This window comes from Arvicola amphibius, chromosome 6 (assembly GCF_903992535.2).
Source record: "Arvicola amphibius chromosome 6, mArvAmp1.2, whole genome shotgun sequence".
Classification (NCBI taxonomy): Eukaryota; Metazoa; Chordata; class Mammalia; order Rodentia; family Cricetidae; genus Arvicola; species Arvicola amphibius.
The window spans coordinates 44,928,579-44,946,692 of NC_052052.2; the positions used below are offsets into that span (position 1 = coordinate 44,928,579).

The following is an 18,114-nucleotide window of genomic DNA, read 5'->3' on the forward strand; positions in this document are numbered from 1 at the left end:
AATAGTTTCTGAGTTTAACCCACTAAACTGAAGCTAGAAGTTTTCTTTAGCACTAGAGGAAAACATAGTGAGGAGTAAAGAAAAGTAAGTATTTTTTTTTCTGGTTCCAGTTAAGGTTCTTGATGTGTGGCACCCCCTTTATGATAACTATCAACATTATATTTAAATTTTATATATTGACAAAATGCACTCTATCTCTGTAAGCATTGTGCCATTCAACAGTGCTACTATTAAATTTACATACCACAATTTAAATTACATCCGTTTCAGGAATGGAAAATACTAAAACTCAAGTGTCTAAGTGCCTGACTGGAATGAAGGTACAGTTTACAAATACAATAATTACATTTTAAAACCATTAACAATATTACACCTAGAAGTAAATACTGTAGAACTGATCATCATAGAACTGTGTGTGGGAAATCACTGCTGAAAGCCAGGACCTTCCAGTTGCTGGACCCCAAGTATAGATATAGGTTGGTTTTCATCAAACCAGATTAAAACCCGTCTCTCATACAACGGTTCTCCAGGACATGGGTCTTCCAAGTCCTTGCATGAGATTTTATTAGTTATCTGCCAAGTATTTTCCTGCAAAACAAAACCACAGATCAAAACATTATCCACAAACTCAAGGGCGTGATGACCTTTTCCTTCTGCCCAACCCCTTGGAGCCAAACATTGCGTGTTTGGGGTTCTATACTCCTACAAAGTGGTGAGGTTTTCAGGTTTCTTAGTTTCCCACATCTATAATTACCCCTTCTACTTCTGTGGACAGACAGTTTGCTGAGTATTCTGCATCCTGCCCAGGTGGGTCAGGAATTTGTCCCTGAATATGGGAAGTTCTTCATATTTATCTCTGACTTAGCTCGTTTGAGAGTGAAAGGGATATAATTAATAATTGCATCTGATATAATTAATAATTGCAACTGTAAAAGCCAGGACTCAGAGGGAAAAAAGCGGGAGTGGTAACATGCTTGGTTCATATGTGTATGGCTCTGGCTTTACCCCAGCAAGCCGCTGACAAGGGCAATCATCTCCATAAGAGCTCTATTGTTTGTGCCACACTCAATTTCTAGGCAGACAGATTATGTCTGTAGACTAGACCTTTCCTTTTCTCCTTCTTCTTCCTTCTTTCTTCTTTCTTTCTTCTTCTTTCTCCTTCTCCTCCTCCTTTTATCCTCTCCCTCTCTCTCTTCTCTTGGAGAGAGTGAGAGTATATATGTGAACATTTGTCCTTTGGCAGGTGTGTGCGAGTTCGAGACAACTTGTAGGAGTTGCTTTTTTTCTTTTATCGTCTGATTCCAAGGAGTCAAATTCAGGTTATCAGGCTTTATAGCAAGTACCTTTGTCCATTGATCCAGCTCACCAGCTCCAAACCAACACAAATTATTGTGTGTGTATAAATGATGTGTGTGTATGTACGAGTGCATGAGGTACCATGTGTGTGGAGCTCAGAGGACAGCTGCTCCAAGTTGGTTTTGTCCTTCCGCCTCTAAGGGGATTTTTGGGACCTAATCCAGGTCGCCAAGCTTGTGTGGCAAGTGCCTTTAAGCACTGAGCCATCTGGCCACAGATACATTAAAGGTTGCTTTTAAAGTCAAAAAACAGATATTCCAAGACCTCAGCTTAGCCAGACAATTCTAAAATTCAGAAAGTCCAGATGTTGAACAAAAACCTTCCAAGGAATCTAATGCTGCCATGCTTTAGGTATGTCACACATTTTTATGCTCTTTCTCCTGTTTAAAAAAAGATACATTTTCAGGTAGGAGAGAGAGTCAAACCCACGTGTGTCAATCTTGTTGACAACACAGCTGCAGGACTTATCCCACTGACTTTAATATACAGATCAATCACAGGGGATGACAGCTCAGTCCAACATAAGACCCGAACCCAGCATACCCAGCCAGAGCCTTCCCACTTGGATTGCCAGTTCATCTGTACTTCATTCAAATGTCAGTCTGCTTTCTAATGGGAGGTAGAGATAGGAATGAGGGAGCAGGAGATGAGAAATGACACTTGGTTGCTGCTTGAGGAGGGGTAGCAGCACAATTTCTGCCAAGGAAACCAAAGCTACCCATTTACCTGCTGCAAACCTCTTTTTGATGAGTGAAAACCGGTACCCTGCCCCAACAAGCTCGATGTCACAGCCAGACAGTGTGCTTCCTTCACTCGTGAACTGCACAACCAACGGGGAAGGTTTGCTTGGGCCTTCGGATAGCTGAAATCTTGCCAGTAGAGAACCTACGCCTTTAGAAGAAGAGCATTATTGCAAGACAGAGATGGGCAGTGCCACTTTGCACCTAACTTTGAAATTGCATTTGAAATCAACTGTGCAAAACTGGACAGCCTAGAAAGCAGTATATTCTTCAGTTACAAAATGATGGTGAGTAAAAGCATCCTTGGGTTTTATAAGTTGATGTGGGGTTCCCCTCTGTATGCTGTGAATTATTTTTTATTACCACTGGTTAATAAGGAAGCTATTTTGGTCAATGGCTTAGCAGAGTAAAGCCAGGTGGGAAATCTGAACACACACACACACACACGCACACGCACACGCACACGCACACACACACACACACACGCATACATCTATCTATCTATCTATCTATCTATCTATCTATCTATCTATCATCTATCTATCTATCTATCATCTATCTATCTATCTATCTATCTATCTATCTATCTATCTATCTATCATCTATCTATCTATCTATCTATCATCTATCTATCTATCTATCTATCTATCTATCTATCTATCTATCTATCTAGAGAGATACTGGAAAATCTTACAGCCTTACGGTGACACACAGATTAATAGAAATGGGTTAATTCAAGACATAAGAGCTAGCCAATAAGAAGCCTAAGCTATTGGCCGAGCAATATTATAATTAATATAGTTTCTAAGTGATTATTTTGGGGCTGAGTGGCTGGGAAATGAAAGAGCAGTCTCCAATTACAAATGGCACCAGCATGAGCCACTACATCCACATGAAAACTGAAGAGAGCTTGGGAAGGGATTCTAGACACAAAAGAACAGAGTTAAGAATAGCTTCTTGGTAGCTGCATTTTTTTCCCAAATAGATTCTGTTTGCTGGCGGCAAGCAGAGGCACAGTTCCTTAAAAAAAAAAAACTTCCTGACTCTGTTAATGGCAAAAAATTGCATGGCTTTACTTTAAGAGATGGCTTCTTGGTACATGCTGGCAGAACGAATTCTGCCTCTTTCGGGAGGTTCTGCACTTAAATGGGGTTTGTGAGAAGCGTGTTACAAATTACTTAATGGCAGCATATACCTGCTGTGTCCCTGGAGTTAGGGTGATGTGCATAGCTCACGGAGCTGGCAGTGAACATGCCTCAGCTATGTTGGACTGGGCAGAACAAACAGGCAGGGCTGTGGAGTTGGTCCTAGCCACACTCACTTAGCATTTTTTAAAAAAGCACTCCTAGTCAGAAAATGATTACAAATATGCAATAAAGACAGATTCAGACTGAAATAGACCTCTAAATAGGTCTTAGTGTGTTTAAAAAATGTATGTAGGCTTGGGAGAGAGAGGAAAAAGAGTTTAGTTATAAAAAGAAAGCAAAGTCTTTAAAGAGATAGTAAAAGTGATATGAAAAAGTACAGACAGTCAATGATTAAAGGAGTAAAGAAAAATAAGCCACGTAAAGATAAAAATTACACAGAGAGTCTGGGTGATACATATTATTGTGTTTTCTTTGAATTTTTTGACTGCAGAGAGACATTTGATTCAAGGGGATGCTAAGATAAACCAACATAAAGGTATCTTGACTACAAAATTTGAGTCTAAGGATATGTTATTTTGGAAAAGAGGTTCTGCTTTTGATTCCACAGAAGATGAGAACTGTGGATTCCTTCCAGGCTAATGTGGTTTTGATGGAACAAGATCCCTTGAAAGGTCTCCATGAACCCCTAAAAACACTTCACCCAACAAACAGCAGGAAGCAGTTTGAAGAGATCAACTCCCAAATTCCTAAAATAACTGTTTATGAATGGTTATTTTCATTTAAAGGGGGTTGGTCACAGTCAATGTCTTTCTTTAAAAAAGGGGGAGATATGATATTGAGATGAATACTTTACATTGGTATGGATTCTGGTCTATTGATACACATTTAAGGTTGATTTTGTTATACTGTGTATATGTATATTTCTACTCTTCTTTAAGGTATTATGCTTATCCAGCTCATTTAAAATGTAATATATATTAAGAAATACAGATTAATAGATAGTCATCTATAGTAATTAAATTTCATTCATATTAGTTAGGTTTTCTAGATGTACAGAGATATATTTCAGATGGATAGGTATTCTTCAAATCTTTCAAAGATATACATAATATGGAATTTAAAATGTTTTAAGAACTTAGACTTTTCTCAACAGTGAGACAAGTCTGCTTCTGGCAGCACCAATTACTTCAGAGAGATTGATGGGCATTAAATAAACTCCTTATGGAATTTGCCTTCAATGTGACAAGGCTAGCCATTTGGGCAAGAAACTGCTCTTGCCTGGACTGTTTGATGGTATTTTGTATGAACTGGACATGCAAGACCCATAGAAAAGTGACTGATAAACATTCCAAAAGATGGGATGGTCCTTCAGGGTTCCTGCTTCACAGAAGAAACTGCCAGACATTCTGCAGGATACAGAAGAAAGCAACTGATGAACTTAGCCATTACAAGGCATAACAGATCTTCAAATTTCCTGCTTCATGGAAAAGTTTGCCAGATACTATGGGCCTGTAGGCTGAAGATGGATGCCCCAATGTTACAGAAGAACTTTGGGTGACTATGCAGGCAGCAATATGTCTCTGTCAATTCTAGAGTTTTGGAAGTTGCTTACAATGCAAATCCTGCTTAGGTAATTTTACAAGTTTTTGGGGTCTTTGATAGAGTTGAAGATTAGATAATTATAATTATAGTTTTCCTTAGTTATGATAAAAGATAAATTAGGTATAAAACTTTAGATTCACAAAGATAGGATAGATGACTAAATATTGTAACTGTAATTCTTGCTTGATACCTATTTTGTTATGTGTAATTTTACTATGTTAAAGTTAAAACCTTCCTTTTGAATTAGACAGAAAAGGGGAGATGATGAAGGATTCCCCTCTGTATGCTATTTTATTACCACTGGTTAATAAAGAAGCTATTTTGACTAATGGCTTAGCAGAGTAAAACCAGGCAGGAAATCCAAACAGAGATATATATAGAGAGTAGGAGGAGTCAAGGAGACACCATGTAGCTGCCAAAGGAGATGCTGGAACACCTTACTGGTAGGCCACAGCATCATGGACATGCATAGATTAGTAGAAATGGGTTGATTTAAGATGTAAGACTTAGTTAATAAGAAACTTGAACTTTTGGCTAAACAGTGTTGTTATATATATATATATATATACACATATATATGTATATATAATGTGTGTATATATATACATATATATATAAAATAGTGATACATATACAAACTACAATATAGTTTTGTGTGATTATCTGTGTCTGAGTAGCAGGTAAACGAACAAGCAGTATCTGCCTACAATGAATGACAGGTTGAAATAGGTCAGTAGAATGGTACTTTAAAATTTGCGACATGCCCCAAGGATGGCTCCATCCTTTTTAGCTCGTGACTAACATGAGAGGAAAAAGGACATCTACATGGACTCTGACACAGGGTAGACACATGTCTCCCGAAGGGCTCTTCTCTGCCACAAGGACAGCCTATGTCAGGTGAGGTCTTGGTGGGACACCAAAGAGGAAGGAAGGTTCACTAAAAGCCACTTGCCTTCATGGATGTTAATAACTAAACAAACGTTCTGCTTGTTTCTGGGACTGCAAGGATTTGGGTTCATAGTTGGCCGACACCTGTAGGTTATCTCAGATTTAAGCCTGTGATTACATTACCTCCATTTTCTGACTTCTGAGAGATATCAGGAATTTTCCATAATATTCTTTGTTGCTCAGCATTCCTGAAAATAAAACAAATGCCTTTTTTACATACCAAGGAGATGCGACATTTCCAGATAGTGTTAATTAAAATAAAATGGGCCTCGATATGTGTACTCTTCCTAACCTCATATATACCCCTATATACATAAATGTTCTTCCTTCCCCTTATCTAACCAGCCACAGAAATGTGAGAAAAAATAGAGAGTGATACAGCATTTAGAACACATCTACCCAGAAAACAGATATGAAGTATTTGTTAATCACCTAGCTTAGGCAATTTCCATTGTAGTCACTGGTTAGCTCACATTATTTTTAAGTAAGTATTATTTTGCTGTTGCCAGTGGAAAGACTGATCCCCTAACTCCTGCCCCCGCCCTCCCCCTCCAGATTTGCTGAGGTCCCTTCCCAGGTAAAAACAATGGTGCTAAAACTCTTCAGTCCCTTAAGCAGAAGAAGCCCTTTTAAGGAGCAGAGAGGGAGGAAGTTTTTTTTATTTTTGTTTTTACCAGACGGCTGGAGGAAGCACAGCCTGGAGCTTGGTCACTCCTCCGTCTATGGGGACCAGGAACTGCACGTTGTTAAGGGCTACTGCGGTGGTCATGGCGTCCGTGTTGTATTTATAATCTATGCGCAGGTCAGTACTCGCAGGCTCACATCGCCAGTTCACTGCCAAGTTCAGAGGTGTGGACTGAATGCCCTGGGCAGACACCTTACCCAAAGGACAGGAGAGAGAAGGCGTGAGTTTCAACTGTCAATCAAACCAAACCAGAGACTGTGATTGGCTCCCACTGGACCGGGCCTATAAACCCGCATGCTGTACTATTATTTGTGCTGTTTACAGGGTTCCAGGGTAAACTGCTGAAGTTCAGGCTCCGGGTGGGAATGCTGTGTCCATGAGGAGACTATTAAGGTTGCAATCACATCTACAAGGTCAGCTGTGGAAATCCCTATAGCACCTCAGAGTTCACAGTGCATTTTCTGTCCTTAGGGAGGTGAGGCAGCATATTTGTTAAAGGCTGAGGCCAGGAGACTGGACACTCTTGGGTGTGAGTTCTAGTCCTGCCACTTAACAAACTGATTGGTCTTAGACAAGTTAGGATTAACCTCATTCAACCTTGGCTACTTTCCTACCTGCTAAATGGGAATTATAACAAACAGCGTGACTCCTAGGTTGTCAGGAAGGTTCGAGGAGAAACAGTACGGTGCCTAGCTTATAGCTAGAAAGTGACCCCTGAACAGGTTAACTATTAATATGCATGTCATGTTTGCACTTTACGACGAACCAATCAGGCAGACAATGTTGGACACTGTCCTTATTCCTTTGAGGTTTGTCAACATCAGGACCTGAATCCTCTGCTTGGAAGAATGACAGTGTCTGCAGTCTGGTTAGAGTCAGTAGTGAACGAGCTAGGAGAAGAAAGGGTCAGGTTTGGCTGTGATTAAGAAACAAGGTCTTCTCTTAAGATGGTGCTAGCTGTTTGAGCTCCTGGTCTGAAGTGCAGAATTCACACCCTTACTCCCTCAGCACTGCCAGTTACTAATAGCTCTCTGGCTAGGGCTTGGACCCTGTGGGTCCATCACTGAATTATTTACTAGCAAAGCTTTCATTAGAGCTATTTCATGAAGCTGTCGCAGTAGAAAAAAAAATCCAGGTCATTTATACCCAATCACTTCAAATTTAAAGTCTTAGAACACTTGTGATCTGACCATGATTATGCTGATCTAACTTATTAATAATCTATCATATTTAAAATAGATTTATTTATTATTTGTATGTATATATGTGTGTGCTTGTGTGTATTTATGTACACCACATGCATGCAGGAGCTATCAGATGCCAAAAGATGGCCTCGGGTCCCCTGGAACTGGACTTACGGGCCACCATGGAGTTGCGGGCCGCAACGTGGGGACTGGGAAATGAAGCCATGTCTTCTGCAAGAGCAATAAGTGCTTTCGACAGCTTTTAACCTCTGACATATTTTTCCAGCTCTAACACAATCTTGATTAAGTGTGTATGTGTGTTTTCAAGTTCATTTTTAGGGGGGCATGTTTCTATAATTTAAAACTAAAACACCCCACTTTGTATTTATGGGTATTTGATTAATATTCTCACTAGTCCCCACATGGTTCTTTAAGGCTTAAGGTTTTTATAACTACAGCACGAAATATTAAAAAATGTTGCTTTTATAAAATAGTAGGCCTTTTAGAATATAAGATTGTAATGTGAAACAGGAAAACTCTGATCATACCATAGACTTACCTGATATTTGAGCATGTCCACATTATAATATGTAGCCTGGGGTTTTTGTTCAGAGACTTTCTTTAGGTGAGTCATCAGATTTGGCATGTTTACCCAGAATTCCTTGGTATTGGCATCATTTTGTGTATTATCACTATGAAGATTGAAAGAAAATCAATGACTAAGTAGCATCTCATTGACACCATCTTCTGTACAAGAAGCATTTTAGAAGATGCTCTCTGATTTCTCCATCTCCTTTGACAATCCGAACTCTTGAGAGCATCCCCAGGGTGGTTTTAACACAGTGAATGGTGTGGTGTCCTGTAAGCCTCCCAGTTCCCACAAGGAGGCTCTGCTCTGCTGCCAAACAGTCCCATGAGCTCCTGTCTACTAACCCAGCCGAATAACATCTGGGTGCTTTGAAGTGATAACTAGTTCCTGATCCATACGTGGTAGCTCCCCCTACATTCTCTCACTTCTACCTAATCAGCCAATGCAATTAAGGGGGAGTAAATAGATTTTCCTTTGAACTGACTTGTAATAACTTTTAGAAATTAACTAGTTAAAAGACTCAGAGGTGCACACTCGTAATCCTAGCTTTAAGTAGGCCAAGGCCAGGAGGATCACAAGTTCAAAGCCAGCCTCAGGTACACAGTGAGAGAGCTTATTCGGAAATGAAAATTAAACAAAACAAAAATTTTCAAAAAGATTTGGCTTCACTAACTGAAAAGGATGTAGCCTCCACAACCACGCTCCTTTGTCAGCATCTAAGAGCATCTAAATACAAACCTCAATTCCCAAACAGGATGGCCTTGGGGTTTATGATGGTAGTCACAGTTTCTTAGAGTAGGACAGCAGAGTCTTGTCTCTCTAAAAAGCTTAGCATCCTTATAGCTAGTGTCAGCAGTCTGTTTAAAGACCACTCGCCTGATCTACATTGCAGCTGCTTCTTCATTCATGATGAAGAGCCAGCCGGGTGGCACACCCTCTGGATGGTGCTATCTCATCGGGACAGGGTGGCAAATGAACAAACAAATAGATCGAAAAATTTTAATGGAAAGGATGGCAAGTTTCCAGGAGAATGACACTGGGACATATTTGACGTTGGGGATGGTCAGTGAGGCTGGAGAGGGCAGGGGGTGGACGGGGAGACAGAGGAGCTGAGAGCCATAGGAAGAAGGGGAGGGTAGTATTACAAGATGGGGAAGTTACAAGAAGGGGAGGGTAGTATTACAAGAGGGGTAGTATTACAGATGCCAAGCCCTGATGTGGGGCAGGACTTCACTCATTTTTGATAGGTAGGAATTAATGAGGAGAACAGACACATAGATTTGGATAAATGCTCACAACCAACGGCAACAAGTTGAGATTCTGGGACATGTGTCATGGGATGGCACTGGTCAGTTGTGAGCAAAGAGCAATCTCATCAAGGTCAGTGGCTGTAAACACGTACTGGAGCTGGGCCAGATTGGAGCCAGGGAGGGAAACAATTGTTACTGCGACAGTCTGGGGACATGGTGTTGGGACTAACTCAAGGAAATGTGCTGAAAAGGAAGAGTGTGGGCACTTTAGAGAGAGACCTCTAGACAGAATACCCACACTTTGTGATGGAACAGAAGCAGCCAAGAACAACTCCTTTTGTCACCCCCACCGTAAGCCAGCAACACATGCATATACATGCCTAATACAGACATCATTTCAGATTTGAAATGAGAAAGTGGGCATTTACGGGAACAAATCCACATGACCTTCCCTGGTGTGAGCTGTGCCAACAATGACCATTATAGTAAAATTGTGGGCTTCACTGAAAAGGTTTGCAAATTTACATGGAAGAATAGCCCACAGTTCCTGAATTATTTCACTTAAAACAGTGTTCATACAATAAGAAGTTTTTCTATTATTGGGCTCATCACTTACTGTTCTTCTTTACTGTTTATTATAACAAGTGAAACAGGCATGTCTATGTTGTCCCCAATACGGACTTTCCTTCACTGCCTCTTTAACCCCTTTAGAAGTTGGTCACTAAAACACACAAATGCATACAAAATTACATATTCACACACAGTACCACACACAGAAAACTTGACAACTAGCACACAAAACCGCTGTCTGGGTGTCAAATCTATGTGCACATCTGCACTGTGGGGAATCAGCAATGGAATTCTTCTTATGCAGACACAGGGTACTAAGCTAATCATCTCTTTAAAATTGTATGCAGAATCATATTTACCAGCAGAGAAGTTGGGGGTTCGGCAGGACGTGCTCTAACCTGCTGGAATTTATCACCCGAAAAGTCAGAGCAGCTGGGGATGGGTTGTTGGCAAAGTGTCTGGTGATGCCGGCAGGGAAGGACAAGACCATCTCTCCCGTAATCTTGACAATGCATCTAGAACACCAACACATGAGAGGAAAGAGAAGAGACAGGATGAGTGTGCAGGATGTTGGCAGTGGAGGAATAGAAGAGGCCCGAGTGACAACGTATAACACCTGGAGTTAAAGATGAAACAGCTACAATTCCCAACCACCAAGTCATTTCTAGCTCACCTGAGAATTTGAGAACTGTTTTCGTTTTTTAAAGAGCTTTAGTTATAAGGAAATATATGTTTCTACAATGGGTGGAAACTTCAAGAACTAGAAATTTGAATTTATCATTTGGACTATCTGTTTTGGTGAGTAACAAATACCCCTCTACTAAAGAAAAATCATAAAGAGAAAACTGTCCTAAAATGTTACTGGTGGTGTGTGGGTGCATGTGCATGCATTTGGGGGAGTGGGTTCTCTCCTTCCACCATGTGGGGCCTAGGGATGGAGCTCAGTCAGGTCATCCATCTTGGAGGCAAGAGTGTTTACTAGGTACCTAGGTACCAGCTATGTGCGTCTATCACTCTGCATTGTGTTGCCCTTTCTATAATATAATCTAACTGGTGTGTGTTCGGGGGCGGGCTCAGACTTTGTTCCCCGGAAGAATTATCTTCAGATTTGTCCCTGTAGTTCCATGCATCACTAGTCCGTTTAGCTCTAGTTTGAGGAATGGATATATCATTTTCTGAAAGAATAAACCAATTCAGCCACTAAGGCATATGAGAGTCCTTTCCAGCAGTCATCTGTTACAAAGACGTGATCAATGTACGCAGATAGGTCTTTGAGTGGGTGTGGCTCTAATTCTTTCTTGCTAAGTATGATTACTGGGTCACATGTTGGGGATATCTTTCACCTTTTGTTTGCTTGCTTGTTTGTTTGTTTTTTGAGGCAGGGTTTCTCTGTGTAGCTTTGGAGCCTGTCCTGGCACGAGCTCTGTAGACCAGGCTGGCCTTGAGCTCACAGAGATACACCTGCCTCTGCAAGCTGAGTGCTGGGCTTAAAGGCGTGCGCCACCTCCTCCCAGCACCTTTTTCTTTTAATGAAACAGCCCACCTGTCTTTGTTTTTTCTCTGCCATGACTCCTCTCCCTCCCCCCCCCCCCCCTCTCTCTCTCTCTCTCTCTCCCTCCCTCCTTCCCCCTCCTTATTCTGTCTTTTCCTCCTTCCTCCCCTCTCTTTTTCCTTTCTTCTTTTCTCCCCAACTGTGAATCTCTCAGCATTTCCACAGCCTCATCAGCACTGAGCAGAATCCATCTTAACTTTATTTGGTCAGCAGTGAGGTCTCATTTTAACTTGACTTTAAAGACTGTCTAAGGATCTTAAGATCTTTTAAAAAGTTTAATTAATCAATTAGTGTGTGTGTGTGTGTGTGTGTGTGTGTCTGAACCCGAGTGATCAAACTATGGAGCATGGAGCCCCTAAGCATGTGGTGGTTGAGGACAACTTTCAGGAGTTGGTTCTGTCCTCTCACCACATGGGTTCCTGGGAGATGGGGCTCAGATGACCAGGTTTAGCAAAAGTGGCTGTACCATAGCTCCCAACTTTGTTCTTTTGCAAAGTTGTTTCAGGATTGGGTCCAAACAAAATACAGAACCACAGCATCAGTTTCAGCATAAACTCCATTTCCAAGCTTTCAATTCCAACCCACTCTCTCGGAGAATATATATATATTCCCTTTGCTTACAGCACCAGGTAAAGTTTGTCAGTAGAGGGCGCTGAAGAGACAGTGGAAGGAGCTTATCTAATAGTCCCCATACTCACAAAATGAAAATTTAAAATTATTGTACTTATAGATTACTAAATTCCATGTTTGTTGGATGTGGTTTTCTTTCTCAAGGAATATGTTTTTGACCTTAGTGACTGTTCCTCTCAGCATTTGATGTGAATGTCAGTGTGGCATGTGAACCTGGCCTTTGAAAACTTATAGTAATGTGAAATGGAATTAAAAATCAATTTCTGAATAAAGCTCAGAGCCATGTAAATCCTCGCAAATGAAGCATTTGTAAAGAAGGAAGACACTTCCACATCAAGAAGCCTGTGACTTACAAATTGGGCCCTCCCTTTGCCTCAGGCAGCCATGGCTTCTCTAGCTGGGCTACAGAATCAGCAGCCAGTTCTCGCCAGGAGCTGTGTGAATCTGAACAGGTGGAGGGCACCAGAAGAGCATTCCTCCCACGTGACCATACTGCTCTGTGGGCACTGAGCACACGGCCTTTCTGTGAGCCTGCTCTGAGTGCAGGAGCTTGGGCTGCTTAATTAATCAACCCACTTGGGATTATGTACTATGAAAAATCTTCCCCCCATTACACCACTCAGTTCAGATGACCCTTTCTTTCCTTTCCTCATCACTTGGCCTCCTTACCCCCTCCCCCCCTTTTAAAGGAAACTGTGTGGTCAAAATATTAAGGACTTATTATCTTCCACTACATCCTATTTTCATCTCTTCCATCAGACTTTGGGTGATTTCCACACACAAGTGTTATTTCCCATCCCAGATGTCTTTGCCTGTGCACCTCATGTCTAGTACAATGGTCAGTGTGGAGTAACGTTCTGTAGAACTCAGATGAGGGAGTCGGCTGGAGTCCTTTAGCAACTACCCCTTGAGCACCTTGAGCCTTGCTCTGGTGCCGAAGACACCGCGATGGAGAAAGGATCAAAATCCAGCTGTTGGAGCTTCCGTGTCAGTGGACGGGGAAAGACAGACAACGGACAACAGGGAAAAAAAGCATGTATGAGGTGTGAGAGAGGGCTATGGGGAAGGAGGAAGCCAGGTAGGGAGGTTGGCAAGGGTGGAAGGGGAGGAGTGCTGCTTTCTACAGACTGGATGAGAAGTTCTGTTTGATAAATTTGCTGAGGAACCAAAGTGAGGGGACAAACTGCTCAGGTGCATGGGAGAAAACAGAGAGAGGGAGGGAGAGAGAGAGAGAGAGAGAGAGAGAGAGAGAGAGAGAGAGAGAGAGAGAGAGAGAGAGAGAGCGAGCAAGCAGAATAGGACCCAGCGCCTGATTCTCCCCTGATTTCCACCATAGTGTGTGTGTTCTCTCCACATCCCTACTAATTTTTTTTAAGTACATATGCTTCTGTTTTTCTCAGTTCTTTTTTTTTTTTTTGGTTTTTCGAGACAGGGTTTCTCTGCGGCTTTGGAGCCTGTCCTGGAACTAGCTCTTGTAGACCAGGCTGGTCTCGAACTCACAGAGATCCGCCTGCCTCTGCCTCCCGAGTGCTGGGATTAAAGGCGTGCGCCACCACCGCCCGGCTGTTTTTCTCAGTTCTTATCAGCCTCAGTGTTCAAGACATTGATCAGCCAGTGGTGGGCGGTTCTTCTAACTCACATAACAGGCAGTTGTACACATTCTTTGTTCTAGCAAGTCTACAGGACTAACATGTATGTAATAAAGTTCATCAGCTTCAGCTGACAGTGTTTATGTGTTCCATACAAGCCTCTCTCCCCATTTCTTCTCTTTCTCTCATGTCTTGCCTCTCTGGACCAACCCCAGGCTCAGTATTTGTTTCTCTGTATTACTATGAGACTAGAATAAAGGCTGGCTGTTGTTGAGCGAGCCATGACAGCAAGGAAGAATGAAAGACCCGGTGACTGGGCAGGATGCTTTGGGCTGGAGCTACTAACTCTGTTGGTTTTCCAGAACAGCGTTAGTAGAGCTAGACTTTTTGAAACAGGGTTTCCGAAGGGGATAAAGGACTCAAACTTTGTCATGAGAATTGCCACCTAAAGTGTGTTGCTCCAATCATATTGAACTCTCACTGCTGAATAAGATCTGCAATGCAGTCTGTAAGCGTATCTGTCACTTCTCATTCCTCTCAGTCTACATTGTAAGATTTTCTAAGCCCCATTCTTGCCAGTGAAAACAGAACTAACAGCAGTCCACCCCTCACTTAGATTTCCTTCTGTTTATTGCTGGAACGCCGGCCTAGAATTACATCAGTGGATACACTTGGCAGTAGTGTGATGCGGGTGTTCGGTGTGCTGGGTGGATTAATAATAGTTCCTGTCAGTGGTTCGGAGTCAGGATTCCTTTTGTTACTGAGTGTGGAAAGCTGTATATCTCTCTGTGGGGGAAAATGCATACATAGGATGTGGTTCGTGTCTTTAAAGTGATTTCAGAGAATTTCTAGAATTTATGGATCTGATCCACAGAACTCTTTCTTAGCAGGTAGGATGGTTATGTTTAGAGTGTACCCCCCACCCCCACCCACTAGACAGGATAGGTTTTCAAGAGGATAGGGGTCCTTATCCCACCCGGGCTTACTTGCTCGGGTCTGCTCCTTTGAAGTAGGCGTTGACGGTTTCTGTGAATGCTGCAGCAACTGGGAGGGTGTCCTGTGCCCCCATAGTGAGAGGACTTGGTCCCCTGGAAGAACCTGTAGGAGATGGAATGCTTCCATTTATTTGTGACTTATGTAAAAGGCACGGCCACATTGAACTAGAGCTCGCTTAAGAACTGGGGGCAGGGTCTTTTACCAAAAAACCATGATCACACAATAGCTGTGTGATCAACACAAGCACAAGTATTTAAAAGGAAATATTTGGCCGGTTTATAGACAAACACACTTGACATCGATTCAGCTACTTGGCTATGGGAGAAAAATCCAAGCAAAGAACGAAGCCATAGGGGTTTCTACACACCCTGCAGAAAGCATGAGGCAGCATTTGCATGACAGTTTGTGCTTGTGCAGCAGGTGGTTAAAGGAAAGAAGTTTCCTACTCCCGCTCCCCCCCCCCCCCGTCTCCCCCTTCCCCCCTACCCTGCTAGAGCCTTCCACCCAATCAAGTATTCAGCCTGAAAACCTGCATTCCTTCATTTGGAAGAGATGAGTCATGTGGTGTTACCTAGCTCACAGCCCTTTTCTGAGTTATTTCCATTTTTAAAAGCCCAGTTGCACTCTGATGCAACAAGGTCAAGCTCCTTGCCTAAAGCAAATGCTACCAAAGCTACCCATGTTGACTTGGCACTGAGAAGAATGCGCTGCTCACTCGATCACATCGATCAGTATCTCTATGTTCATTGCACACCTACTGTGTGCCAGCAGAGGCAAGGCATGCCTTCCAAGAGGTGCTTCACCCTACTTCCTTCCCCTCAGCCTGCGGGATAGGCAGGGAGAATCAGGTTTCACAGAAGACGAAGCCAAAGTTTGAAGGGCCGTATCCAAAATGATACATTTATTGAAGCAGTGAGACAAGAATCCACATCTAGATTTGCTCTTCTGTAAAGCCTGTATTTCTTATTATCACACTGCGTGGTTTGTCTACAAGAAAGACAACTACAAAGAGATGCTGCAACATAGAACTTCGAAAGCATAGAGTTTAGTTTGCTGCTTTGGTTCTTAGTTTCTAGGCTTGGTACCGAACATGGTATCTATGTCCCATGCTTGCTGCGTCACCTTTCTACCAAACAAAGATGTTTATTCCTCTTCTCTTCTGACATACGTTACACGCATTGGGGTACCCCATCCTTTATATGTCTTCCTCCACAACATACTCTTTCCTGCTCGTTCTAGTTCATTACACTACCCCACCTATCTTAACTCAGTTCTTACTATCTTGCACTTGGTAGGTAATAGGCCGTCAATCTTTTAAAATTTTATTTATATTTTATATATGAGTGCTCTGCATGTACACCTGACATGTATGTCAGAAGAGGGCATCAGATTCTATTACAGATGGTTGTGAGTCACCATGTGATGGCTGGGATTGAACCCAGGACCTCTGGGAGAGCAGCCGGTGTGCTTAACCACTGAGCCCTCTCTCCAACCCGTGTAGGTCATCAATTTAACATCTCTTTGTTAGTATCGTGTATCATGCCCTAGTGTAGATGTTGAGGATGCTCAAGATGAGTCAGACATGGTCTCTGTTCCCTGTGCAGTTATTGCTGTTCTCATACTCAACAACATCACCACCACCATTACCATTCACACCAGCACTGACCTCTGTCATCATTGTCATCATTATTGACTCACCATTAGTGTGTGCCCTATGTAATAAGCATTATATTCATTTAGCAGAGCACCTATGTGTTACTCGCATGACTTCCAGTCTGCAGCACTGCTAGGAGGTGGTGGAATATCTAGGATATGGGGATCACATGGAAGGAATTTAGGACTTAGGCAGTACTCTCTTGAAGGAGATATGGAGTCTTCAACCCTTTCCTGTATAACTCTTTGCTCTCTGGTCTCCATGAGGGGACATGTCTCCTCTATTACATATACATTTCTGACATGATATATTTACTCTACCACCATAACCTAGAGCACAGGGCTAAGGACCTGTGATGACTCCAAATAAACTTTTCTTCCTTTTAAGTTGAATATCTTTTTAAAAAAATTTATTTATTTTTATTTCATGTGTATTGGTGTTTTGCCTGCAGGTATGCATGTCTGTGTGAGGGTGTTTCATCCCCTGAAGCTGGAGTTTTAGACATTTGTGAGCTGCCACGTGGGAGCTAGGAATTAAACCTGGGTCCTCTGGAAGAAGCAGCTTGTGCTCTTAACCACTGAGCCATCTCTCCAGCCCCTAAGGTGAATACCTTAAACATTTGGTCACAGTAACAGTAACCAATCGACACAGGACTCATAGTCAAAGAATAATTAAAAATAAACCTGGTCTACAAGAGCTAGTTCCAGGACAGGCTCTAAGAAAGCTGCAGAGAAACCCTGTCTCGAAAAACCAAAAAAAAAAAAAAGAAAAAAAAAAATAAAAATATCAAATATCAAAAAATATTCTACAACTTGCTCAGTCTTGCCTAGTTGATAACGAAGAATTTTAAGATTGATACTGAAGAACGTGTGAATTAAAAATTTAGGTCCTGAGGACTATATTATTTTGTTTCCTTAGTGGGTAATTAGGGGGCCATATTGGGCAAAAAAAAACCAACCCAATTGAGGTCAATTGGAGTGTGCATATCTTAAACCATGGGGTTGCTGGCTTCTAAAGAAGGGAATTAGGAATGAGTCACTTTTGTGCAGCTCCACACTTTCTCAAACAGAACCAAGGTTATACCAACCTTGCCATCACCCACTGCTAGGTCCAAGAAAGGCGATATTTACACACATTTGTGAAAAATGAAATAGTGAACAAAAGAAACAATTTGATAACAGTGTTGCTCAATTCCTCTGTGTCCTCGTTAGCTCAGACATTTAGGGAGTGATCCTGGAGGACAGTGGTTTCCCCAGCTGATGGCAACAAGCGGGTCAGCGTGGAGAGGGGCTAGGCTGTTTTACCATGACGACAAGGTCATGGTTTCCACGTGACTGGAACTTGGGAGTTTGGTGGGGTAATAAAACAGAAAGTTTACATCCAAATAGAGTAAGTCAACAAATGCTTTAAAAGGTTGGTATGAGGAAGCACTTTATACAAATATTTTGGGAAATTTTATATGTGAAAACAGATACTCTCTTTTGAGAATATATATGAAAATCTCGAGAAATGCGCATATATACAATATTTATATAATCTAAAGTAGAAGTATTGATTTCTTGAGGTTTGGGGTTTTCTGGAACTGAGATCAGAACAGTTCCCTAGAAAATGAGAGACCCAT

The 18,114-nt window shown here is 41.9% G+C and overlaps 1 protein-coding gene across 1 annotated transcript in view; it reads right to left on the minus strand.

Annotated features, from left to right (window-relative positions):
- Positions 1–480: 480 nt before the first annotated feature.
- The window catches only part of Sgip1 (SH3GL interacting endocytic adaptor 1), a 114,345-nt gene continuing 96,711 nt past the window's right edge, over positions 481–18,114 (minus strand). The window contains exons 23-29 of the mRNA XM_042055302.1: positions 14,830–14,941; positions 10,432–10,587; positions 8,223–8,355; positions 6,469–6,671; positions 5,918–5,982; positions 2,083–2,247; positions 481–588 (exon numbers count right to left, since the gene is read on the minus strand). Of these exons, the coding sequence (XP_041911236.1) occupies positions 566–588; positions 2,083–2,247; positions 5,918–5,982; positions 6,469–6,671; positions 8,223–8,355; positions 10,432–10,587; positions 14,830–14,941 (857 nt within the window). The 3' untranslated portion in view covers positions 481–565. The remainder of the gene's footprint in view (positions 589–2,082; positions 2,248–5,917; positions 5,983–6,468; positions 6,672–8,222; positions 8,356–10,431; positions 10,588–14,829; positions 14,942–18,114) is intronic.